The sequence below is a fragment of the Nicotiana sylvestris genome, chromosome 7 (assembly GCF_000393655.2).
Source record: "Nicotiana sylvestris chromosome 7, ASM39365v2, whole genome shotgun sequence".
Lineage (NCBI taxonomy): Eukaryota > Viridiplantae > Streptophyta > Magnoliopsida > Solanales > Solanaceae > Nicotiana > Nicotiana sylvestris.
In genome coordinates, this window is record NC_091063.1 from 170,191,171 (window position 1) to 170,217,207 (window position 26,037).

General features: G+C 38.0%; 1 protein-coding gene across 6 annotated transcripts; it reads right to left on the bottom strand.

Annotated features, from left to right (window-relative positions):
- Positions 1 to 1,451: 1,451 nt before the first annotated feature.
- LOC104222341 (uncharacterized) lies at positions 1,452 to 17,499 on the bottom strand. Of its 6 annotated transcripts, none has more exons than XM_070151056.1 (6): positions 17,440 to 17,499; positions 14,262 to 15,206; positions 3,289 to 3,366; positions 2,725 to 2,831; positions 2,470 to 2,643; positions 1,452 to 2,397 (listed from the first exon to the last, which is right to left on the bottom strand). In XM_070151056.1, exons 2-6 carry the CDS (start codon positions 14,557 to 14,559, stop codon positions 1,678 to 1,680), a joined length of 1,377 nt encoding a protein of 458 aa, XP_070007157.1. In that variant the 5' UTR covers positions 14,560 to 15,206; positions 17,440 to 17,499; the 3' UTR covers positions 1,452 to 1,677. The 6 variants fall into 6 exon arrangements, with proteins under 6 accessions (XP_070007157.1, XP_070007152.1, XP_070007153.1 ...); XM_070151051.1 differs by lacking the exon at positions 17,440 to 17,499 and adding an exon at positions 16,178 to 16,356; XM_070151052.1 differs by lacking the exon at positions 17,440 to 17,499 and adding an exon at positions 16,178 to 16,356 and having other exon boundaries at positions 14,262 to 15,209.
- Between the last annotated feature and the right edge of the window lie 8,538 nt (positions 17,500 to 26,037).

Consider the following 26,037-nt stretch of genomic DNA (forward strand, 5'->3'; position numbering starts at 1 on the left):
AGTGGCTGATTTCACTACTTGAAACCCGTGACTTACAGGTCATACGGAGACAATTTTACTGTTACTCCAAGGTTCCACTCTCCAAAAGAATCACATATTAAAATAAATAACATTTTTTTTTATTTTGATGTTAATGAAAAGATTTTATGATAACACAAATATTATGACATGCAAGTAAAGATTTATAACAAAAAAAATCATTTTACTGATTTAATCACTTCTGATCACACAAATAGTATGACATTGAAATCCTTGTTAGCTACCAATTTCGTATTTAAATATAATAGAGATATATAAAAGCTTTTACGAAAAAATGAGAAGAAAAGGCCAATACTTGAAGGACATATTTGCCGAATGTGAAATCGCTGATAAATATGCTTCGGTTTTTTCTCATTCTTGATTTATATTCTGAATTTACTTGCAGTTACATATGAATTTCTTTAAAAAAAATTAACTTTTCATTTATAATTCTCCAATAGCGAATTATTTATTAAGAAAATTCTCCTTTTGATGGTAACCCCTTATACAATTAATGGTTGTCAATTTTTTTGATAAATGTAGAAATTCATTGATGTATATGTGTGCTCAATACTTTATGAGTTAAATTATTTTAGGCCTTTACTAACTATGTGCTATAATATAGTGAAGAATAACCCATTACTCTGTAGGAAAAAACTCTAAAAGTCATTTTTATCAAAAAATTATAAATGAAGAGATAAAATTTTGATAAAATAATTTATATGTAACGAATCAGGATCTACCAAGTGGAAAAACTTGGCTTCCATTCTGCGAACATTAATTGTAAATTGCAACATCAAGAATGCGATTTATAAATTGCATTAATAGAACGCGACTAATAAATCGTATTCAGGCGACTTATAAATCGCATTAGATAAATGCGATTTATAAGTCTCATTCTCAATATTTTTAAGTCCTCAGAGTTATAGGTCGCATTAGCTGACATTAATAACACCCAACCCAGTTCTTCAGCCTCAACTCTCTCCAAATGGAACCCTCTAGGAACTGAATCGCTAGAAAGATCTCTTCTTTCGTTTAAATCAAGTGGACCCTAAACCTCCTCGTTCTTCGTCCATTCCCGTTCGATGGAGAAAGAACTTCTTTCGGGTGTTTGGTTAGGCCGCATTAATTTGGTGAAGAGTAATATTTTGTTGCGGGAAAAAGAAGAAGAAGAAGAAGAAGAAAAACCATGCGATTGTTCATTAATCTTCTTCGGGGATGATGAAGCCTTGGTAAGCAAAGTTTTACAAATTTGTATATGTTTTCATCGGCCGAAACCTTGGTAAGTAAAGTTACCCAATATTTGCGTTAGTAGGAAGTAAAATGTATCTGATAATGTAGTTGAGGTGCATGTAAATTGGCTTAGACACCAGCGTTATCAAAAAATAATTAATAGAGAGAATGCTTCAGCACAAAAACAACCGAATCCATTATCCATCAATCTGTGCCATGAAAAACCATAACTAGAAGTACACTTCCTCATTTCACTTACACGTTTGAACTAACTTGGCTATACTTACAGATGCCATTCAAAAGAGAAAGTTTGTAAATAGCAAAAAAGTTATTTACATGCTCTTAAACTATGGATGACTAGCCAGCAAATCCACATGACAGACAGGTTTATGCAAGCGATCACTCGATTATCTTACTCTTAAAGTCTCACAAGCTTTCTTCCACTCGGGCAACATCCGAATCAGCTAGCTTCTTCATCTCCTCCAGGACAGGAAAGTCAGCTTCCATTTGATCAAGAGCAATCGACTTTTCAAAACACTTGTTAGCCAAACTCAATTTTTGCTCCTGGATTGCTTTTCTTTTTGTCTTTGCCTCCTTCAAACTTGCCTTCAACTTGCTGATTGTACATTCAAGCTTGTCGTTTGAGTCTTTGAGATTAGTATAGAGTTCCTGATCTTTTGTGAGCTCATCGACGAGGAGCACTTTCTTGGCAGCCTCCTTATAATACTCCTCTTGGTCCTTCTTAGCTCTACGCAGGGTCAAGGAAAGGTGCGGAAGGTTCTCTTTGAGTTTCTCCAAGGCAAGCGCTCTCTCAGCCGATAAATCAGGTGTTGCAGCATACATTGATAGTGCAGCACTTAATGTCGAACAGTTTTTGGGTAGAAGCATGTCCTGAGAAGGCATGATTAATAATCTCTCAATGTCATCTTTCGCTTTGGCAAGCATTTCTGCTGACGGTGTAGAATTTGGAGAACATTGATAAGCAGAAAAACCGAGAGATTGAGCTCGTTTAATTTGTCCACTGACTCGAGCAAAGAAGTCTTCTAGATTATCAAATTTAACAACGCAATCAGGTGGTTCAATAATATCAGATGTCTTGTTTCTGGTTTTAGCTAATGAAGGAGAAACTGTGCCGTCCTCACCATCCTGAAAAGAAAAAGCTCTCAAACATAGATGGAGTAGTAAGACATAATGACACATGTAATAAGGAGAACTTACTTTGTCAGAAGTGGAGGACGAGGTGGAGATCGATGTAGCATCAGCATAAACTTGGATGTCTGTCTTAGTCCTGTCTTCATTTGCAGGGGTACAACTCGTAGGAACAACTAATGTAGAAGGTATGGCAGAAGTTGTGCCTGGTAGCGGCACTTCCCCCGGAGAAGTCTTCATCTTCTGAAAAGGTGAATCAACAGTGAGGTGAAGGAATCACGCTAATGGATCCCAAAGGCTCATTTTGGGGGTGAGAATATTTACCTTGCATGATGTTGTTCTCGTAGGTATCTTTTCACCCACCTCATGTGAGTTCCTTTGTTGTATGGGCTCGTCTTGCTGTCCCAAAGGTTGTGATGGAATACTATCCCCTAAAAGCAATTAAGGCATGAATAAGGAGGCAATACAAGATATAATGCAGAAACAGAAACCAAACAAAGAAAAAGACAAGCAGAGAGAACACGGAAAGCTATCCGAAAATCTAATATAATGGTATACGCACAAATCCTCAACCCTAAAGGTCAACTAATAGTCTAATATTATACTAACCTTATTGAGACCCTTGGGTTATCATATAAAGGATTCAACGAGCCATCGCATTGGCAAGCAAGAATATAATGATTACTTATCTATTTGGCTTCATTTACCAACATTTTCCTTTTACGACAAATCAAATACAACAACAACTAACCCAGTGTAATCTCATAAGTGGAGTCTGGAGAGGGTAGTATGTACGCAAACCTTACCCCTACCTTATAAAGATAGAGAGGTTGTTTCCGAGATTTATTGCAAATCAAATGAATCTGGTAATCAAGAAGGTTATCATACCTTTATATTTTCTCTTCATATTCTGGCCAAAATTTCCTGCAGACTGAGAATTGCCTTTGATACCATTGGACCTGGGAGCTGTTGCGGAAGCCAAATGTATAGAGTGTGAATAAGTCACAACTACTATACCAAAAATTATGACAGCCACCAAATAATAAATAAGACAATAAAGCAATAATAAAGGGAACACCAGAATTTACGAGGTTCGGCTAATTTTGCCTACTCCTCGGACACAACCAATATTTTATTCCACTCCAAAAATACAAGTGAAATAATACTAAAGAGAGAAGATACAAATGCCTTAAACAGATGAGAAGGCAAATGAGAGGTGTGTTTCAATCCTAAACATTAGGCCTTCTTTTATAGGGGAAAAATCCCCCCAAACTTAACTCCCAACCAATGTGGGACTTTGGCATTTTGCCAAACTTCAACAAATCTCCACCTTGGCAAAATTCCACATTTTCAATTCTCTCTCAATAACAAATTTTGGTTGTGTCTTCATCTTCAATCTTCAGTGTTCAACAATGTTGATCAAATCCAAACAATGTTGAAACTTGACCGCAGTCACCACCTTTGTCAGCATATCAGCAGGATTCTCTGTAGTATGAATTTTCTTCACCGTGACTCCACCTTCTTCTATGATTTCTCGTACGAAATGATACCGAACATCAATGTGCTTCGTCCTTGCATGATAAACTTGGTTCTTCGCTAATTGAATAGCACTTTGACTATCACAAAAAATTGTGATACCTTTTTGTTCAACACCAAGCTCCTTTAGCAATCCTTGAAGCCAAATTGCCTCTTTCACAGCATCTGTAATAGCCATGTACTCTGCCTCTGTTGTAGACAAAGCAACTGTTGACTGCAAAGTAGACTTCCAACTAACTGGTGCCTTTGCAAAAGTAAACACATAACCAGTAGTTGATCTTCGTTTGTCCATATCACCCGCAAAATCTGAGTCACAATATCCAACTACAAACTGATTGTCTTCCTGCTCAAAAACTAACCCGACATCTACAGTATTATGAATATACCGTAGAATCCACTTCACAGCTTGCCAATGCTCCTTCCCTGGATTGTGCATATATCTGCTAATAACTCCAACAGCTTGTGAAATGTCAGGCCTTGTGCAAACCATTGCATACATCAAGCTACCAACAGCATTTGCGTATGGTACCTTTGACATATACTCTCGTTCAGCTTCATCCATTGGCGACATAGTAGTACTTAGCTTAAAATGGGAAGCAAGTGGAGTACTAACTGGCTTAGTCTTGTCATCTATGCCAAAACGTTGAAGTACTCTCTTCAAATATTCCTTTTGAGATAAACAGAGTTTCTTTGAACGTCTATCTCTAATTATCTCCATGCCAAGAATTTTCTTTGCCTCACCCAAATCCTTCATCTCGAACTCCTTCTTCAGTTGAATCTTCAACTTATCAATTTCTTCCGAATTCTTGGAAGCTATCAACATATCATCAACATATAGGAGAAGATATACAAAGGAACCATCTTTAAGCTTGTGCAAATACACACAATGATCGTATTTGCTTCTCTTGTACCCTTGCCGCAACATAAACTCGTCAAATCGCTTGTACCATTGTCTAGAAGATTGTTTCAATCCGTACAACGATTTTTCAAGTTTGCACACCATATTTTCTTTTCCAGCAACTTTGAATCCTTCTGGCTGAGTCATGTAGATTTCCTCCTCCAAGTTTCCATGTAAAAACGCAGTTTTTACATCCATCTGAACTAGTTCCAAATCCAATTGTGCTACCAAAGCCAACATAATTCTAATGGAGGAATGTTTTACAACTGGAGAAAACACTTCATTGTAATCAATTCCCTCCTTTTGAGCATATCCTTTGGCCACCAATCTTGCTTTGTAGCGAACATCTACTTGGTTAGGAAATCCTTCCTTCTTTGCAAATACTCATTTGCACCCAATTGCTTTCTTTCCCTTCGGGAGATTGGCCAATCTCCATGTATGATTCTGATGAAGGGACTGTATTTCATCATTCATGGCAATCCTCCACTTATCTTCTTCTGAACTTTGGACAGCGTCTTTATAAGTAGTAGGAACATCATCAGCTACAATTGAGGTTGCACAAGCAACCGTCTCTATGAGACGAACAGGTTTCGTTATTGTTCTTTTTGGCCTGCTGGTTGCTATTGATTCAAGTTGTTGTTGAGATTCCTGAGTTGGAATCTCCTCTACTGGCTCTCCTTCCAGAGGGTAATCTTCATTTGTTTCCTCCTCTGCTTCTTGTGTAGGAAAAATAAATTTTCCCTCAAACTCCACCTGCTTAGAAGCACCTTCATTTTGTTTGGTATCTTCTGTTACCTTATTTACCATAGCAAATTCATCAAAGGTAACATCTCTGCTGAATATTACTTTCTTTGTCATAGGGCACCATAAGCGATATCCTTTGACTCCAGAAGTAATTCCCATAAAAATAGCCTTCTTTGCCCTTGGATCCAATTTTGACTCCGTCACATGATAATATGCAGTTGAGCCAAACACGTGCAAAGAGTTATAATCTACAGCAGGTTTTCCGTACCATTTTTCAAATGGTGTTTTGCCATCAATAGCAGCAGATGGTAGACGATTAATGAGGTGACATGCATATGTAATTGCCTCAGCCCAAAATTCTTTGCCCAAGCCAGCATTGGACAACATACACCGTACCTTCTCCAGCAAGGTCCGGTTCATACGTTCTGCCACTCCATTCTGTTGTGGTGTATGTCTAACAGTGAAGTGTCGGACGATGCCATCATTTTCACAGACCTTATTGAAATGATCATTTTTGTATTCACCTCCATTGTCTGTGCGAATACACTTGATCCTCCTGCCTGTTTGATTCTCCACCATCGTCTTCCATTTGAGAAAAATTCCCAGCACTTCATCTTTGTTTTTCATTGTATACACCCACACTCTTCGAGAAAAATCATCAACAAAGGTTACAAAATAGTGCTTCCCACCCAATGAAGGTGTTTTGGAAGGACCCCAAACATCAGAGTGTACATAATCCAAAATGCCTTTAGTATTATGGATCGCTGTACCAAATTTAACCCTTGTCTGTTTCCCTTTGACACAATGCTCACAAAACTCCAAGTTGCAAGCCTTTACTCCTTTTAACAATCCTTGATCTGATAGAGTTTTCAAGGATTTTCCTCCAGCATGTCCCAAGCGCATGTGCCATAGCTTGGTTGCTTCTGCCTCTTTGTCGTCACTGGATGTCACTGTCGCTGTCCCAATAACTGTACTGCCACGATAGCGATACATATTATTATTCTTCCGATTAGCCTTCATTACCACTAGTGCACCGGAGCATACTCTCATCACTCCATTTTCTGCAATGATTTTGAACCCTTTTGATTCTAGGGCTCCCACAGAGATGAGATTCTTCTTCAAATCCGGTACATATCGAACATCTATCAATGTTCTGATCATTCCATCATGGTTCCTTAATCGTATTGAACCAATGCCATATGAGGTAAGAGGGCTGTTATCCGCTGTGTGGACGACTCCATATTCTCCTTCTTGAAATTCCACGAACCAGTCCCTGTTGGGACACATATGATAGCTACAAGCCGAGTCCATCAACCATATGTCTGAAGATGTTGATGACTCTGTTGTAACTAATGAGAAGTCTGAATCATCACAATCAGCTACATTTGAATCCATAATGGCCTTTCCATTGTTATGTTTGGCCTTATTCTTCAACTTCGGACAGTCTTTCTTCCAGTGCCCTTTTTCTCGACAAAAGGCACATTCATCTTTGCTGGGTCTGGATCTTGACTTGGATCTTCCCTTCTTTGTCCTCGTTTGATTTTGAGGACGACCCCTCACAAATAGTGCTTCTCCTTCTCCGCCCTTCTGTTTTTCTCGCTTTCTTTGTTCATAGCTGTACAAAGCCGAACAAACTTCTCTGAGAGAAACTTCGTCATTTCCATGGAGTAGAGTAGTTTCAAGGTGCTCGTACTCATCAGGAAGTGACGCCAACAACATCAAGGCCAAGTCACCATCATCATAAGTTGTATCCATATTTTGCAAATCTGTAACCAACTTATTGAAACTGGTGATATGTTCATTCATCGTGGTACCAGGAACATAGGTGAAGTGAAACAGTCTCTTCTTCATGTACAATTTATTTTGACTGTTTTTCTTCAAAAATTTATCCTCCAGTGCTTTCCATAATTTACTTGCAGAAGTTTCCTTTGTGTATGGATATTTCTGCTCTCTAGCAAGGTAGGATCGAATGGTACCGCAAGCAACACGGTTGATAATTCTCCAATCTTCTTCTCCAATAACATCTGGTTTCTTTTCTTCAATGGCCAGATCTAGCCCTTGTTGAAAAAGGACATCTAGAACCTCGCCTTGCCACATCCCAAAATGTCCGGACCCGTCAAATATTTCGACCGCAAATTTCGCATTTGACACAATTCTTGTCATAAGCGAAGATGCCAATGATGACGTATTGTTGACACTTGATGTAGATTCTTCTTGTTTATTGTCTCCCATCTTTGACACAAATATTATTTAATAGCTGACGACACAAATCAAGATTATTTCCTTTCTGGTGTGGAAGATCAGACTAAGCTGCAACCACAGAGCATACTCAGACAGAACCTTGACTCAGTTACCAAGATAAATCTTTTCTGATGTGGAAGATCAGACTATGCTGCAACCACAGAGCATACTTAGACAGTACCTTGGCTCTGATACCAATTGTTGCGGAAGCCAAATGTATAGAGTGTGAATAAGTCACAACTACTATACCAAAAATTATGACAGCCACCAAATAATAAATAAGACAATAAAGCAATAATAAAGGGAACACCAGAATTTACGAGGTTCGGCTAATTTTGCCTACTCCTCGGACACAACCAATATTTTATTCCACTCCAAAAATACAAGTGAAATAATACTAAAGAGAGAAGATACAAATGCCTTAAACAGATGAGAAGGCAAATGAGAGGTGTGTTTCAATCCTAAACATTAGGCCTTCTTTTATAGGGGAAAAATCCCCCCCAAACTTAACTCCCAACCAATGTGGGACTTTGGCATTTTGCCAAACTTCAACAAATCTCCACCTTGGCAAAATTCCACATTTTCAATTCTCTCTCAATAACAAATTTTGGTTGTGTCTTCATCTTCAATCTTCAGTGTTCAACAATGTTGATCAAATCCAAACAATGTTGAAACTTGACCGCAGTCACCACCTTTGTCAGCATATCAGCAGGATTCTCTGTAGTATGAATTTTCTTCACCGTGACTCCACCTTCTTCTATGATTTCTCGTACGAAATGATACCGAACATCAATGTGCTTCGTCCTTGCATGATAAACTTGGTTCTTCGCTAATTGAATAGCACTTTGACTATCACAAAAAATTGTGATACCTTTTTGTTCAACACCAAGCTCCTTTAGCAATCCTTGAAGCCAAATTGCCTCTTTCACAGCCTCTGTAATAGCCATGTACTCTGCCTCTGTTGTAGACAAAGCAACTGTTGACTGCAAAGTAGACTTCCAACTAACTGGTGCCTTTGCAAAAGTAAACACATAACCAGTAGTTGATCTTCGTTTGTCCAGATCACCCGCAAAATCTGAGTCACAATGAGAGCCGAAGCTCTCATTTTATAGGCAAAATATGCCTACCAACCTTGACCTTTCAACTTCTGCAGCCTGTCATTTTTGACAGAAAAATGAGAAACGTGGGCTGCCTGCTTCTGCCAACTTTGAAAATAAAGAAGAAAGGAAGAAAACAATTTCCTTAGATTAAGGGGCTGGACCTCACAAATCTCCCCCTCCAGTCTCATTCACCTGAAGGGGATAACACCGCAGTTTCTAGTTTGAGTGTATGCGGACAAGTTCTTTGCATAGCTCAAACTTGTCTCTTGGTACCACTTTGGTATGCATATCCGCAAGATTTTCGCTTGTGTGAATCTTTTTGACCTGTAAAGATTCGTTCGTCACCTGCTCACGAATCCAATTATATCTCACATCTATGTGTTTGGTCCTTGCATGGTACATAGAGTTCTTGCTAAGGTCTATTGCACTTTGACTGTCACAATAGACGACATACTCCTTCTGATGCAATCCAAGCTCTTGAAGGAACCGTTTGAGCCATATCATCTCCTTGCCAGTTTCTGTAGCGACAATGTACTCTACTTCAATTGTTGAAAGTGCAGCACACTTCTGCAACTTAGACTGCCATGATATAGCTCCCCCTGAAAATGTAAACAAATATCCAGTAGTGGATTTTCTGTTGTCAATGTCACCTGCCATATCAACATCTGTATAGCCTTTCAAGATTGGATCAGATCCTCCAAAGCACAAACAATCTCCCGTGGTACCTCTCAGGTACCTGAGTATCCACTTGACTGCTTCCCAATGTTCCTTTCCAGGATTTTCAAGAAACCTGCTGACAACACCAACTGCGTGAGCAATATCAGGTCTAGTACATACCATTGCATACATCAAGCTTCCGACTGCTGAAGAATAAGGAACTTTAGCCATGTTCCCTTTCTCCTCCACTGTTGTAGGACACATCTTCTTACTCAACTTTAGATGACCAGCAAGAGGTGTGCTGACTGGCTTAGCATTCTTCATGTTGAAGCGTTCTAGTACACGTTCAATGTACTTCTCCTGAGATAGCCACAACTTTCTACTTGTTCTCTCTCGAACTATCTTCATCCCTAGAATTTGTTGTGCTGGGCCCAAGTCCTTCATATCAAATGACTTGGACAGATCTCCTTTCAACTTTGCTATCAACCCCTTGTCTTTTCCTACAATTAACATGTCATCCACATACAACAACAATATAATAAAGTTATTCTCAGAAAATCTTTTGAAGTATACACATGGATCAGAATAGGTCTTTAGGTATGTTTGACTTTTCATGAATGAGTCAAACTTCATGTACCACTGCCTTGGTGCCTGCTTCAATCCATAAAGACTCTTATTCAATTTGCACACCATGTGTTTCTTTCCAGCTACTTCAAATCCTTCTGGCTGCTCCATATAAATCTCCTCTTCCAAATCTCCATGAAGAAATGCAGTTTTCACATCCAACTGCTCCACTTCAAGATCTAGGCTAGCTGCTAAGCTCAAAATTGTTCGAATAGAAGTCATTTTGACAACAGGTGAGAAAATTTCGTCAAAATCAATACCTTTCTTTTGTTCGAAGCCTTTAACCACCAATCGAGCTTTGTATCTGACCAGCTTGCCATTTCCATCTTTCTTGAGTTTAAAGACCCATTTGCATTTGAGTGGTCTTTTACCCTTTGGAAGTTCAACCAGCTTGTATGTGCCATTTTTCTGTAGAGATTCCATCTCTTCTTGCATAGCTTTCATCCACTGGTTCTTTTCTGGATGGGACAACACCTCCTTAAGACTTTCTGGCTCCCCCTCATCACTGATGAGGACATACTCTGTGGAAGGGTACCTGCATGACTCTACCCTTGGCCTCTCTGATCTCCTCAGAGGTTGAGGTTGTTCTTCTCCCTGAGTGGGGTGCTCCACTTCCTCGACACCTTCATCAAGTTGCTCCCCCTGCTCAATAACCTCACCAGGTTGCTCCCACTGCTCGGCAATCTCGTCGGTCGTACTTTCGGTACTTGTGGGATTGTTAGAAGTAGAAGGAATAGTAACAAGGTTAGGAATTATACCATTCTTCGCCTTTTCTGACATATCAGCAGCAGTTCCAACTTCACTTTCTCGGAAGACTACATCTCTGCTTCTGATGACCTTCTTCTTTACAGGATCCCACAGTCTGTACCCGAACTTTTCATTTCCATATCCGATAAATATGCAGGGAACATATTTATCATCCAGCTTTGTTCTCTGCTCTTTTGGTACATGTGCAAAAGCTCTGCAACCGAACACCTTCAGATGCGAGTAGGACACCTCCTTGTTGGTCCAAACTCTCTCTGGGATTTCAAACGCCAACGGAACTGATGGACTCCTATTGATCAGGTAACAGGCTGTCTGAACTGCTTCACCCCAGAATGACTTAGGCAGTTTAGCCATTCTGAGCATGCTTCTCACCTTCTCCACAATGGTGCGGTTCATCCTCTCGGCTACGCCATTGTGCTGTGGGGTTCCAGGAACTGTCTTTTCATGTCTGATCCCATGACTTGAACAATACTCTTCAAATTCCCTTGAAGTGTACTCACCTCCATTGTCACTTCGGAGACGCTTTAGCTTTCGACCCGTCTCCCTTTCTACTAGAGCATGAAACTTCTGGAAAACTTGAAACACCTGATCTTTGGTTTTCAAAATATAAACCCATAATTTTCGTGAAGCATCATCAATAAAAGTAACAAAATATTTGTTACCGCCCATTGATTCAATTTCCATTGGGCCGCAAACATCAGAATATACTAAATCAAGTATATTCAATTTTCTTTCAGACGATGTCTGAAATGAGACTCTATGCTGCTTACCAAATAAACAGTAGTCACAAGGTTTTACCGTTGTACCTTTGGCATAAGAAATGAGTGATTTCTTGGCAAGAATCTGCAATCCCTTCTCGCTCATATGACCCATTCTTTTGTGCCACAAATCTACAGAAATCTCATCTTGTGCCGCGTTCAATTCACCTTGGCATATTTCTGCATTTGTCCTGTACAACGTGCCACGAGCAACTCCCTTTGCAATCACCAATGATCCCTTAGTGAGTCTCCACTTTTGATTCGCAAAATAGTTCTCGTATCCATCTCGGTCTAAAGCAATTCCCGAGATCAAGTTCATCCGCAAATCAGGTACATGCCGCACATCCTTTAGAACCAATATGCATCCGACATTTGTCTTGATACAAATGTCACCAATCCCCGCAATCTGTGAGTAACTTGTGTTACCCATTCTCACTGTGCCGAAATCACCTGCTACATATCTACAAAAAAAGATCTCTTACCGGTGTGGCATGGTAAGATGTCGTTGTGTCAACCACCCATTCTGACTCTGGACCTGACAGGTGCATGGATTCCTCTTCCTCATTTATAAAGAGGACAACATTATCATTATTTTGCACCATGGCGGCTGTGTTGTCATCATTCTTCTGGCCACTGGTTTCACCTTTGCCCTTCCTTGGATTTGGGAAATCTCTTTTGAAGTGACCTGGTTGATCACAGTTGTAGCAATTTCTGGCTCTTGATTTGGATCGGTTCTTTGACTTCCCACGAGCTCCGGATCTACCATAGTTGTTCGAACTCCTTTGATAACTCCTGCCTCTACCTTCTGTGATGAGAGCCTGTCCTTGATTTTCAGGCTTCTTTCTCATCTTCTCATTGAGTAGAAGAGCCGATGTGACATCTTTCAACTCAATAGTAGTCTTACCGTGCAGGATGGTTGTTGCCAAATTATCGTACGAAGATGGCAACGAGTTCAATAGCAAGATGGCTTTATCTTCTTCCTCGATTTTCACTCCGAGGTTGGCAAGCTGTGTGATTAGTCCGTTAAACACATTTAAATGTGACAAAAAATTCGTACCTTCACTCATGTGTAGGGCGTATAACTGCTTCTTCAGGTACAATTTATTTGTCAGCGTTTTGGACATGTATAGGCTTTCCAACCTTGTCCAAATTCCACGTGCAGTGTCTTCATCAATGATGTTATTTACCACATCATCTGATAAGTGCAACCTGATTGCACTAGCAGCTCTTTCATCCAAGTCAGCCCAATCCTCAGCTTTCATGGTATCAGGCTTTTTGGAATCAACATCTAGAACCTTGTGTAATCCTTGTTGGATGAGCAGATCTCTCATCCTTCTTTGCCATGTTGAGAAACCGTTATCTCCGTTGAATTTTGCTACCTCGTACTTTACTCCAGACATTTTTATTTTTCACCAAGTATAGTAGTACCGACAGTGAATAGTATTTCAGTGAACGAGCAGAACCTGTGCTCTGATACCAGTTGTTGGGAATAAACCCCCTACCAAAATAATATTCACGGTAATAAAAGCGGAATAATAATGTAGCACCGAGATACGGTAATTAACAAGAATAAAAGAGTAACAATGACACCAAAATTTTTACGTGGAAAACCCTTCTGAATAAGGGAAAAACCACGACCCCGAGAGGAGCAACTGATATCACTATAGTAAGGAATTTACATTTTGTAGGCCCGAGTAAAATACTACAAAGACCACTACAATACTCAAAAGAAATAACCCTCTTTTGATATTTCACCTCATTACAATATTGCTCACACTCTCTATTTTCTTCACAGACTATTTTCTTATACCCTGTTTGTGAAACCTCACTCTTTCTTTCTAGCTCTCAGATATATTTTCCTCTGAAATTGTGATGAAAGAATGAGAGCCGAAGCTCTCATTTTATAGGCAAAATATGTCTACCAATCTTGACCTTTCAACTTCTGCAGCATGTCATTTTTGACAGAAAAATGAGAAACGTGCCAACTTTGAAAATGAGGAAGAAAGGAAGAAAACAACTTCCTTTAGATTAAGGGGCTGGACCCAGTCATGCCAAACTGTCGAGCAATCTGATTTGGAGAATAACGTTCTACCTCACATTTGCACTTCGAAGATTCATCGAGAAGGACTCTGTAAGGGAGATCTCGAGAAATGAGATAACTGGCCCAAATGTCTTGTAGCTCTGCCCTATTAGGTTTTTGGAAGTCAGGATCGAGTGACTTCTTAAACCACTCAGGTCCAAACTTCCGAGAAGAAAATGGGGTGAATTGGCTGGCTGTTCTAGATGAGCATTTAAAAAAGAAGTTAAAGTATTCCTTGAATGATTTATATCTCAATGCACCTTCAGCCAAGGGAAACCCATAGGTTGGAGCATTACTGTAATCCAAGGTCGCAGGCCGAAATTCTGGAATGTAAGACTGTAGCCAGAACTGCAAGATCCAGAATGGACCTCTTTCATACTGAAACTTTGCATTAAATATGTAAGCGCATCCACGATATAAATTAGACAAGAGAAAGGGCGCCAAAGCAATCTTTCTACCTGCAGCAAGAGCAAATGCCAGTTTTGTGCATTGCTTGATCATGTTTACAGAAGAGTCACAAAACAGATGATTGCTGAGCCACGCAAACAGAAAAGATACATGCTCTTCCTCTGTCACAGCCATTTCTCCCTTTGACACATTGAGATATTTGGGGTGAAATAAGGAATTATTATAAATATTTCCATACTTGAGTATATCACAAGCCGATTCAGACATCCCAAGAATGGCACTGACTTCCTCGCCATGTGGCCTAAGTCCTGTCAAGGCAACAATATCGAGTACTGTTGGCCCCATCATACCAAATCTGAAGTGGAACGAGTTTGTGGAGATTGACCAATAGCACAAGGCAGCATAAAGAAGATCTTTGTCGATGGGGATATCATTCTTGGACAACTGAATGGCATCATATATTCCAGCTGATTTCCAGACCTCTCCTTTGGCCTTCTCAACTCTATCTACCCAATCAATCCAGTTTCTACTTGCAGAAGGCCATGACCACAGAGTCTTACCTTTGAACCAATCAGGTTCCACGGAGTGTAGAAGTAGCTTCTCTCCTTCAGCTAAGGGGTAAAGAGGAGAGAGCTCTGGACGAAACGTAGTCTTAAAGCATGGACTTCATCGTTCAACTCTTGCATTTTCTTTGTCAAATTTTTCTTTGGCTGGGAAACTTCATTACCTAAGCATGCACTTTTTTCTTTCGCCATTTCAATATGCAGCGAACCAAGTTAAGAAGAAAAAGATTCAAAACACCTCAGGCAAAAACCTGCAGATTTGAACAGGTTATAAATTGACTTATTTAAACTTTAAGGTGAAAACAAGGACACATGGGAGAGATATGCTGCGAGCCCAATTTCAATCAACTGCACACAAACTCGTCCGAAACACATCTGAGGCTCCCGGGACCCCATCCAAACACATCATAATCTGTTCTCAGATTAAACAACCTGCTACATTATATGCTTGTCAGAAAAAAAAATTAAATAACACAAACTGCAACAGATATTTATCTAACATTAAATTAACATTGAGAATGTGCGTGGAAATGCTACTGCTTTCAAGAAGTTGGTCTAAACCATTTGTATAATCTTCAAAATTCTGAAACTTAGCAGCAGATAAATAAAAGTCATGTTACCTCATTTCTTTAGGAAACTTCATCCATTTAGCTTTTGTTAAATGGTTATTCCACTATCCCAAATGCATACATGAAAATGGCCTATAGTGCTACCCATGAAACTCATTAGTGGAACAAAGGGAGTCTTGTGTTAATTATCCACTAAAATCAAGCCATAATTTTCAGAGGTTGTACAAACTTGTCATACTTTACACGACATGGATATGATGTCATTACTTCTCATAATAGTGTGCAAACTTGAATTTTGAACTAACGGGGGTTGGAACCCAATGATGTGGCTTAGTGATCGATGAAGTGAGTGAAAAGCTTCGATATCAAGGTTCAGATTCCAGCAGGGACAAAATACATTGGTGATCTCTTCTCATTTGTCTAAGTCTAAGCCATAGTAGATCGGTACCGGGTACATTACCTGGTAGAATAGTCGATATGCGCCTAAGTCCGGACACCACCGTTATTACAGAAAAACTAATAGGATTGGATATTAATGTAGAAATCTCATCATCTGCACTAACCTAATTTTTACTAGAAGAAGATCCTTTATGTATAAATTAATTGAACCTAAAAAAGGAAGGGGATCCTAACTTGCCAGAATCCTTCACCATTACAAAATACAATAGATGTTTTAATCACAATATCTTCCCATCTCAAAATAGTGTAAGGAAGAAAGTAAACAAAGGGAAAACAATCCCTTCGTCTTGTTTATACCTCAAAAAAACAAAAATATATAAGGAGATTTGCAGCGATGAGTGACTATACAAGATTACCGCACTTCAACAATCTTACCAGAGAGGATGTGTACATCACACCCCTAGGGTGCAGCCCTTCCTCGGACCGTTTGTTCAATCAAACCAAATAAAGAACTTAATTTATCATTCAGTTTTTCCTTCCTCTTTTTCCTTTCCTCCCTCTTTTTCTTTTTCCCGATAAAAGTGGTGTCTCATCCAAGTTGGACGCACCTCGATTATTTCACCTACGACCTCCAAGCAGCAAAAGTAACTTTGTCCAATAGGGATCGTTTGGTACAATGGTGGGATATCTCATTGGATTAGTTATCACACCTTCTAAGTAGGATAACTATTAATTAATCCCACCATTTTACTGTAAAAGTTATTCCGAGATTAGCTAATATCACAAACCAAACATAGTATAAAGTTAATCTCAAACTTAATCTCGGAATATTATTCTTATCTCATGTACCAAACGACTTTACAGGGTGAAACAACAAGAATACATCTATAAAACTAATGCATTTGGCTAAAATGAGAGAGCAGTTGAACTATAAAGGCTGATAACATTACAAACTTAAAAACAATTTCATTTCATGAAAGGTATATATTTCCATTAATGTGGTGCTTATGCTTTCCTAAGTCGGTGTATTGGAAATAACCTCTATATCCTCACAAGATTGCATATTCACTAATACACTACCCTCACTGGATCCCATGGTGGGATACTACTGGGTATATTGTTGTTGTTGTCAAGAAAACCCTAGCTTCATTGTGAAGTTCAGCAAAAAATTACAATCTTGAATCAAACATACATAACTACAACGCTTAACGTCGTTTGGTAGGAGGTATTAGAAAAAACAATGCAAACATTAATTCTATGCATTATTAATACTTTGTTTGATACATTTTTTCAACTTGTGTATAACTAATACTTGCATTAGTTATACATCATTCTTGGTATTGTCCTTTGTATAAGTAATACATAGAAAACCATAGCATTAGTAATATCAAGGCTATTAATGCATGCATTAGTATGCTTAAAGACAAAATTGTCTTTAAAGTCCCTTAAAGCTAGAGAATATGGAGGGCATTTTTGTAAACAACTATTTTTCTTAAAAATTATGAAATGCATTATAATTTTAATACACCACGTCAAACAGTAAACAAGAAATAATATATGCATAACTAATGCTTGCATTACTAATCCATGCAACACTAATACACTTTATTCCGCACTATTCTTATACTCCGTACCAAACGAAGTGTAAAACTAATACGCACTTATTAAAATAAGAAAACGATAAAAATTTAACTTACCACAGTTAGCTTTTTTAGGATTACCCCATAGCTGAAAAATGATGGCCTTGACAAGGAAAGCTCTTTTCACTGTCTATATTCAAAAGTGATTAAAGACTTGTCAACAGTCAGAAGAATAAATACAGAGAAAGATGACCGCTGCTGTACGCCTATGCTTGGAAAAAAAACAGAGGCGTTTTTCATTTTGTGTACTTCATGTCAGTGAGCGCTTTCTTGAAATGCACCATTATTAAAAAATGTAAAACTTATGGCCTAAAATGTTTGTGTAATTATAAATCTTTTATTAAATATAAAATCAAAAGTTTAAAATTAAATTATTGACAAAATACATAAAGAGATACTTAAAGTTGATCTAAGATGTCTATCTGATGCTCCAACTGTTAATGATTAAGTAGACACTTCAACTTGGGGCAGGCAGGGGCGGATGCACTCTTGGTGAAGCGGTGTCACGCGACACCACTTCGTCGAATTCTTTTACTAAATATATATATTAACAATATGAGAAAATGGTTAAATAGGAAAAAATGACATCACTTGACATTAATTGTCTCTTGTTGCATTGATTATATGTTTTATTTTGCTCTATTAGGTTAGAATTTCAAACCTCAACAAGCACACTATTTTGCAAATATTTGAAAGAGTTTGTACGGTTAAAAATTGTGATGAAGTAGAATTGAACGCAAAATCTTTTCTAACTTAAAACTAACAAAACCGATAGATTAAGAATATTTCTTGTCTAGAAGTATGATAATTGAAGTTGTTATTCTTGTACTTTTATAATTTTGACACCGCTTACAATAATTCATACGTACACCCCTAGGTACAGGGTGTGTCTCGTGGACACCCCTGTGTTAAGCTTAGAGCATGAGTTACAATTGCATATGACATGAAAAGGTGACAAATAAAAAATTGATATGTGTAATTTTTATTAAAAAAGGAAAAGAAAAAGACATTTAATTTATAAAAAAAAAATATTACAAAATCCTATTTACCATCTCCTTTACCGCCCACCCTCTTTATTCTTCTCATAAATTTCCACCAAATCCTATAACCATCACCAGAAAATTCATCATTTCTATTCAATTTCATTTCCATTATTTTTAGAAAATTCATCATTTGCTTCAATAATTCATCGAAATATTGCATCATCATCTAATTACTTGTCGTCGTTTTCGTTTCCATCGCCACCACAAAAATTCAAAGGTTCCCTGTAAAATCTAAAGAACGCCAAGATTATTTCAGCATTTTGTAATTGTTACGCGTTGAGACGGAATTAGAATTTGAAGTTTATGGGTTCGAGATTCTACTCTATTTAGGTTACTAGATTCTAAATTAATAATTTGTACATATTCAATAATTTCTTAAAACAAACATAGAGTTTGGATAAAAGTTATTAGGCTCGGTCGAAACCATAACCGGTGTTCTAGCCCCCTTGGTTCCGCATATGGCGTGACCGAGATTTTTGAAATGGTGAAAAGTTTGCTTAATTCATGGATAAGCGTGTATACATACAAAATTTCCCTTTTTAACCCTTTAATACACCAAACCAAATAGTCGATAAGAAATAATATCATCATAATTAATCTCAGCATCATTAATACACCATATTTAGTATTATTTTTATGCACCCTCCAAATTGTTGCGAAAGCCAAATGTATCTAGGGTGAATAAGTCACAACTACTATACCAAAAATTATGACAACCACCAAATAATAAATAAGACAATAAAGCAATAATAAAAGAAACACCAGAATTTACGAGGTTCAGCCAATTTTGCCTACTCCTCGGACACAACCAATATTTTATTCCACTCCAAAAATACAAGTGAAATAATACTAAAGAGAGAAGATACAAATGCCTTAAGAAAATAAAAAGGCAAATGAGAGGTGTGTTTACATCCTAAACATTAGGCCTCCTTTTATAGGGAAAAAATCCCAAACAAAAGTGTCAACCACCGATGTGGGATATTTGACAACTTCAACAAATCTCCACCTTGGCAAAATTCCACATCTTCAATTCTCTCTCAATAACAAATTTTGGTTGTGTCTTCATCTTCAATCTTCAGTGTTCAACAATGTTGATCAAATCCAAACAATGTTGAAACTTGACCGCAGTCACCACCTTTGTCAGCATATCAGCAGGATTCTCTGTAGTATGAATTTTCTTCACCGTGACTCCACCTTCTTCTATGATTTCTCGTACGAAATGATACCGAACATCAATGTGCTTCGTCCTTGCATGATAAACTTGGTTCTTCGCTAATTGAATAGCACTTTGACTATCACAAAAAATTGTGATACCTTTTTGTTCAACACCAAGCTCCTTTAGCAATCCTTGAAGCCAAATTGCCTCCTTCACAGCCTCTGTAATAGCCATGTACTCTGCCTCTGTTGTAGACAAAGCAACTGTTGACTGCAAAGTAGACTTCCAACTAACTGGTGCTTTTGCAAAAGTAAACACATAACCAGTAGTTGATCTTCGTTTGTCCAGATCACCCGCAAAATCTGAGTCACAATATCCAACTACAGACTGATTGCCTTCCTGCTCAAAAACTAACCCAACATCTACAGTATTATGAATATACCGTAGAATCCACTTCACAACTTGTCAATGCTCCTTTCCTGGATTATGCATATATCTGCTAATAACTCCAACAGCTTGTGAAATGTCAGGTCTCGAACAGACCATTGCATACATCAAGCTACCAACAACATTTGCGTATGGTACCTTTGACATATACTCTCGTTCAGCTTCATCCTTTGGCGACATAGTATCACTTAGCTTAAAATGGGGAGCAAGTGGAGTACTAACTGGCTTAGTCTTTTCATCTATGCCAAAACGTTGCAGTACTCTTTTCAAATATTCTTTCTGAGATAAATAGAGTTTCTTTGAAAGTCTATCTCTTATTATTTCCATGCCAAGAATTTTCTTTGCCTCACCCAGATCCTTCATCTCGAACTCCTTCTTCAGTTAAATCTTCAACTTATCAATTTCTTCCGAATTCTTGGAAGTTATCAACATATCATCAACATATAGGAGAAGATATACAAAGGAACCATCTTTAAACTTGCGCAAATATACACAATGATCGTATTTGCTTCTCTTGTACCCTTGCCGCAACATAAACTCGTCAAATCGCTTGTACCATTGTCTAGAAGATTGTTTCAATCCGTACAATAATTTTTCAAGTTTGCACACCATATTTTCTTTTCCAACAACTTTGAATCCTTCTGGCTGAGTCATGTAGATTTCCTTCTCCAAGTTTCCATGTAAAAATGCAGTTTTTACATCCATCTGAACTAGTTCCAAATCCAACTGTGCTACCAAAGCCAACATAATTCTAATGGAGAAATATTTTACAACTAGAGAAAATACTTCATTGTAATCAATTCCCTCCTTTTGAGCATATCCTTTGGCCACCAATTTTGCTTTGTAGCGAACATCTACTTGGTTAGGAAATCCTTCCTTCTTTGCAAATACCCATTTTCACCCAATTGCTTTCTTTCCCTTCGGGAGATTGGCCATTCTCCATGTATGATTCTGATGAAGGGACTGTATTTCATCATTCACGGCAATCCTCCACTTATCTTCTTCTGAACTTTGGACTGCGTATTTATAAGTGGTCGGAACATCATCAGCTATAATTGAGGTTGCACAAGCAACCGTCTCTATGAGACGAATATGTTTCGTTATTGTCCTTTTTGGCCTGCTGGTTGCTATTGATTCAAGTTGTTGTTAAGGTTCCTGAGCTGGAATCTCCTTTACTGGCTCTCCTTCCAGAGGATAATCTTCATTTGTTTCCTCTTCTGTTTCTTGTGTAGGAAAAATAAATTTTCCCTCAAACTCTACCTGCTTAGAAGCACCTTCATTTTGTTTGGTATCTTCTGTTACCTTATTTACCATAGCAGATTCATCAAAGGTAACATCCTGCTGAATATTACTTTCTTTTTCATAGGACACCATAAGCGATATCCTTTGACTCCAGAAGTAATTCCCATAAAAATAGCCTTCTTTGCCCTTGGATCCAATTTTGACTCTATCACATGATAATATGCAGTTGAGCCAAACACGTGCAAAGAGTCATAATCTATAGCAGGCTTTCCATACCATTTTTCAAATGGTGTCTTGCCATCAATAGCAGCAGATAGTAGACGATTAATGAGATGGCATGCATATGTAATTGCCTCAGCCCAAAATTCTTTGCCCAAGCCAACATTGGACAACATACACCGTACTTTCTCCAGCAAGGTCTGGTTCATATGTTCTGCCAATCCATTCTGTTGTGGTGTATGTCTAACAATGAAGTGTCAGACGATGCCATCATTTTCACAAACCTTATTGAAATGATCATTTTTGTATTCACCTCCATTGTCCGTGCGAATACACTTGATCCTCTTGCCTGTTTGATTCTCCACCATCGTCTTCCATTTGAGAAAAATTCCCAACACTTCATCTTTGCTCTTCATTGTATACACCCACACTCTTCGGGAAAAATCATCAACAAAGGTTACAAAATAGTGCTTCCCACCCAATGAAGGTGTTTTGGAAGGACCCCAAACATCAGAGTGTACATAATCCAAAATGCCTTTAGTATTATGGATCGCTGTACCAAATTTAACCCTTGTCTGTTTCCCTTTGACACAATGCTCACAAAACTCCAAGTTGCAAGCCTTTACTCCTTTTAACAATCCTTGATCTGATAGAGTTTTCAAGGATTTTCCTCCAGCATGTCCCAAGCGCATGTGCCATAGCTTGGTTGCTTCTGCCTCTTTGTCGTCACTGGATGTTACTGTCGCTGTCCCAATAACTGTACTGCCACGATAGCGGTACATATTATTATTCTTCCGATTAGCCTTCATTACCACTAGTGCACCGGAGCATACTCTCATCACTCCATTTTCTGCAATGATTTTGAACCCTTTTGATTCTAGGGCTCCCACAGAGATGAGATTCTTCTTCAAATCCGGTACATATCGAACATCTGTTAATGTTCTGATCATTCCATCATGGTTCCTTAATCGTATTGAACCAATGCCATATGAGGTAAGAGGGCTGTTATCCGCTGTGTGGATGACTCCATATTCTCCTTCTTGAAATTCCACGAACCAGTCCCTGTTGGGACACATATGATAGCTACAAGCCGAGTCCATCAACCATATGTCTGATGATGTTGATGACTCTGTTGTAACTAATGAGAAGTCTGAATCATCACAATCAGCTACATTTGAATCCATAATGGCCTTTCCATTGTTATGTTTGGCCTTATTCTTCAACTTCGGACAGTCTTTCTTCCAGTGCCCCTTTTCTCGACAAAAGGCACATTCATCTTTGCTGGGTCTGGATCTTGACTTGGATCTTCCCTTCTTTGTCCTCGTTTGATTTTGAGGACGACCCCTCACAACCAGTGCTTCTCCTTCTCCGGCCTTTTGTTTTTCTCTCTTTCTTTGTTCATAGCTGTACAAAGCCGAACAAACTTCTCTGAGAGAAATTTCGTCATTCCCATGGAGTAGAGTAGTTTCAAGGTGCTTGTACTCATCAGGAAGTGACCCCAATAACATCAAGGCCAAGTCAACATCATCAAAAGTTGCATCCATATTTTGCAAATCTGTGACCAATTTATTGAAACTGTGATATGTTCGTTCATTGTGGTACCAGGAACATAGGTGAAGCGAAACAGTCTCTTCTTCATGTACAATTTATTTTGACTATTTTTCTTCAAAAATTTATCCTCCAGTGCTTTCCATAATTTACTTGCAGAAGTTTCCTTTATGTATGGATATTTCTGCTCTCTAGCAAGGTAGGATCGAATGGTACCGCAAGCAACACGGTTGATAATTCTCCAATCTTCTTCTCCAATAACATCTGTGTAAGCACGTGATTTTTGCCCTATATGAGAATTACTCCCAAAAAATTCAAAAATAAAATGATTTTTCTTTGGTGTGCAATTTTGTGATATTTTGTTATATTTTGAATAATTATTGGCATTTGTCTGTGCGTGTTTATTTGCTAAATTAATAAAAAATACAAAAATATGTCGCATTTTGCATGTAGGATTTAATTCTACAATTGTTAGTAATTAAATTTGTTTTACAAAAATTAAAAATTACAAAATAGGCATCGTTTGCATTTCTAGCATTTAATGTCCAAATATACAATTTTATGCTTAATTATTACTTAATTGTGCGTTAATTATTATTTGGAGTTAATTTGCGCTTTTATAACTTAATTTAGTTCTTAATAATAGTTTAAGTATTTTTATAATTTAGTTTTAAAAGAAGAAAAGAGAGCGAAAATATAAAGAAAATCGGAATTGGGCCTCTTCTTCGATTTCAAGCCACAGGCCCAAAAAATGGCCCAATCTTCCCAAACGACCCAGTCCATTTCGAAATGGGTCGACCCAGTCCATTAACCCAATACCCTTTCTTCATTTTGTCAAAACACAAAACAAAAGACAAGAGGAAAAACCCTAAAAATGGTCCGCCCCCTTCCCTTTGCTTCTTCTTCCCCAAACTCAAAAAACACACAACCATGGTAGCTTTTACCCCCAACACACACACACACACACGTCGTTGGACCACCTAAGTCCCCCCCCCCCGCTGTTGCGTCTTCAGTCGATGGACATAACCAGGCGACCAAACGACCACAGTCCGTCGACTTCCTTTCACCTTCATTTTCTTCTCCGCCATTGTTGCGTCGACCGTTGTTTCTGCCTCGACGAACAGCTGCTTCTCTCTCCGAGCTACTGCTGTCCGTCATAGCCTTCCTCCTCGACGAGCAGCTGCTCGACGTCCTTGAGCCAAACAGACCCATCGAGTTGCTTCACCATGAACGACGACAAGCAGTCCACCGAGCTGCTTCTTCTGCCTTCATCTTCCCCATCCAAATGACCATCTTTACTGCTTCGTCTTCGACTGCGAACAGTCCGAACACTGCTATCTTCTTCATGTTTCGTCTGTTCCAGCTCGTTTCCATGGCCAAGTTCATCGTCCAGTTCGAAGTCCCCCCAGCTGCCACGTCTTTGCTGTTCGTCGACCTCCCATATGGGTCTGTTTTGAAACCTCGTTGTTGTTGTTGCTTCAGTTGCTTCGTAGGTTCATGTTCGTCGTCTTCTGCTCGTGTTAGTCATCGTTGGTTCAAGCTCTGGTCGAGGCTCGTCAAGTTCGTTGTTTGTTTGGTCGTTGTTCGTCGTTTCGATCTGGTTAGTAGTTTTTGCGTTTTATTTTGTCCGTATTTGGTTTTGATATTTTCGAATCTAAAATCGGCAAATGTTTGTTTTGTTTATCGTTTGAATTAATTTTTAGTTCATGTTCATGTGTTGTTTGTTAAATTAATTTTCAGATTTCAAAATGGAAGTTTAATTAGTTGTTTTCATGTTTATTTCATGTTTGTATTATTGTTTAAGTGAATATTTGTTAGTTTAATATTAGTTAGATACAAATTGAAGTTTAATTAATTGTTTCTTCAATTTGTTTCATGTATTTTATGTATTTTTCGGAAATTGTTAATATTGTTAAGTTCAAGTTTAAATTCATAATTGTTTCTTCTTAGGTTTTGTTTTGTCATTTGCCTAAAAGAATTTAGTTGTAATAAGGGAAGTATGTTGGTTTTAATCATTTGAATCCGTCGTTTTTATTTTTAGATTTAATTCATGTTCATATTATGTTTGTTTGATCTTGAATCCGAAATGTGTATAGTTTGATTTCTTGTTTACCATTTGTGATTATTTCTTGAATTTGTCTCATAAAGTTTAATATAGGAATTGTTGGTTGTAATGTTGTTAGAATTGATTTTAAGTTCAATATGATTGAAGTTAGAAATCTAAATATACTTGTTTGTTGTAGTTGTTGAATCCGAAAATAGGATTGTTTGTTGCTAAAATATTGTTCAATCAAATTTTAGTTGTTCTTTGTTGTTCAATTTGTGTTCATGTGATTTGTTGTTGAAATGTTGTTAAAATCGTGTTCATGTGATATTGTTGTTATGATGTTCATCCGTGTTCATATTGTTGTTTGAACATTGTTAGAAATTGATCATATTGTCTATATTTTGGTTAAGTTTGATTAATTGATGTGTTATAGCTGATGGGTAGTTTGGTAATTTATAGTACTTTCGGGGGTAAAATAGTAATTTGCAATAGGGTCAGAGGGGTAGTTTAGGAATTGTACATTTTGTAATTGTTTATATGAAGCATGGGGGACAAAATAAAATGGGGTGGGTTGTGATATGGTTATTTAATATAAAGGGGGGACAAGATTTAATTTAAAGGGGGAATCTTGCATTATTTTATGTTAGGCATGGGGGACAAAATGAAATGGGGTGGTGTGATATGTTTATTTAATGTAATGGGGATGAGTGGGAAGATAATGGGTTGGGTAGAGAAAAAGTATTGATTTTAATTAATTGAAAGATTTATGGGATGAGATTATATATATGAAGTTTTGAAATCAGATTTAGGAAGAGAATATAAAGAGATAGACAGAAAAACACACACAAAAACAGAGAAAAAATACACAGATAAGAGAAACGAATCTGAAAGAAAAAATAAGAGAGAGAAAAGGGCTGAACATTTAAGAGAGAGAAAATTCCGAAAAATATTTA

What these genes read in the sequence shown, in the direction of transcription:
- LOC104222341 (XM_070151056.1), bottom strand. Translation starts at nt 14,559, where the DNA reads ATGATGGGGCCAACAGTACTCGATATTGTTGCCTTGACAGGACTTAGG. An exon ending in TATGAAGAGAAAATATAAAG is followed by an intron (nt 2,832 to 3,288) that starts GTATGATAACCT and finishes AATTGCTTTTAG; the next exon opens with GGGATAGTATTCCATCACAA. An exon ending in CGAGAACAACATCATGCAAG is followed by an intron (nt 2,644 to 2,724) that starts GTAAATATTCTC and finishes TCACCTTTTCAG; the next exon opens with AAGATGAAGACTTCTCCGGG.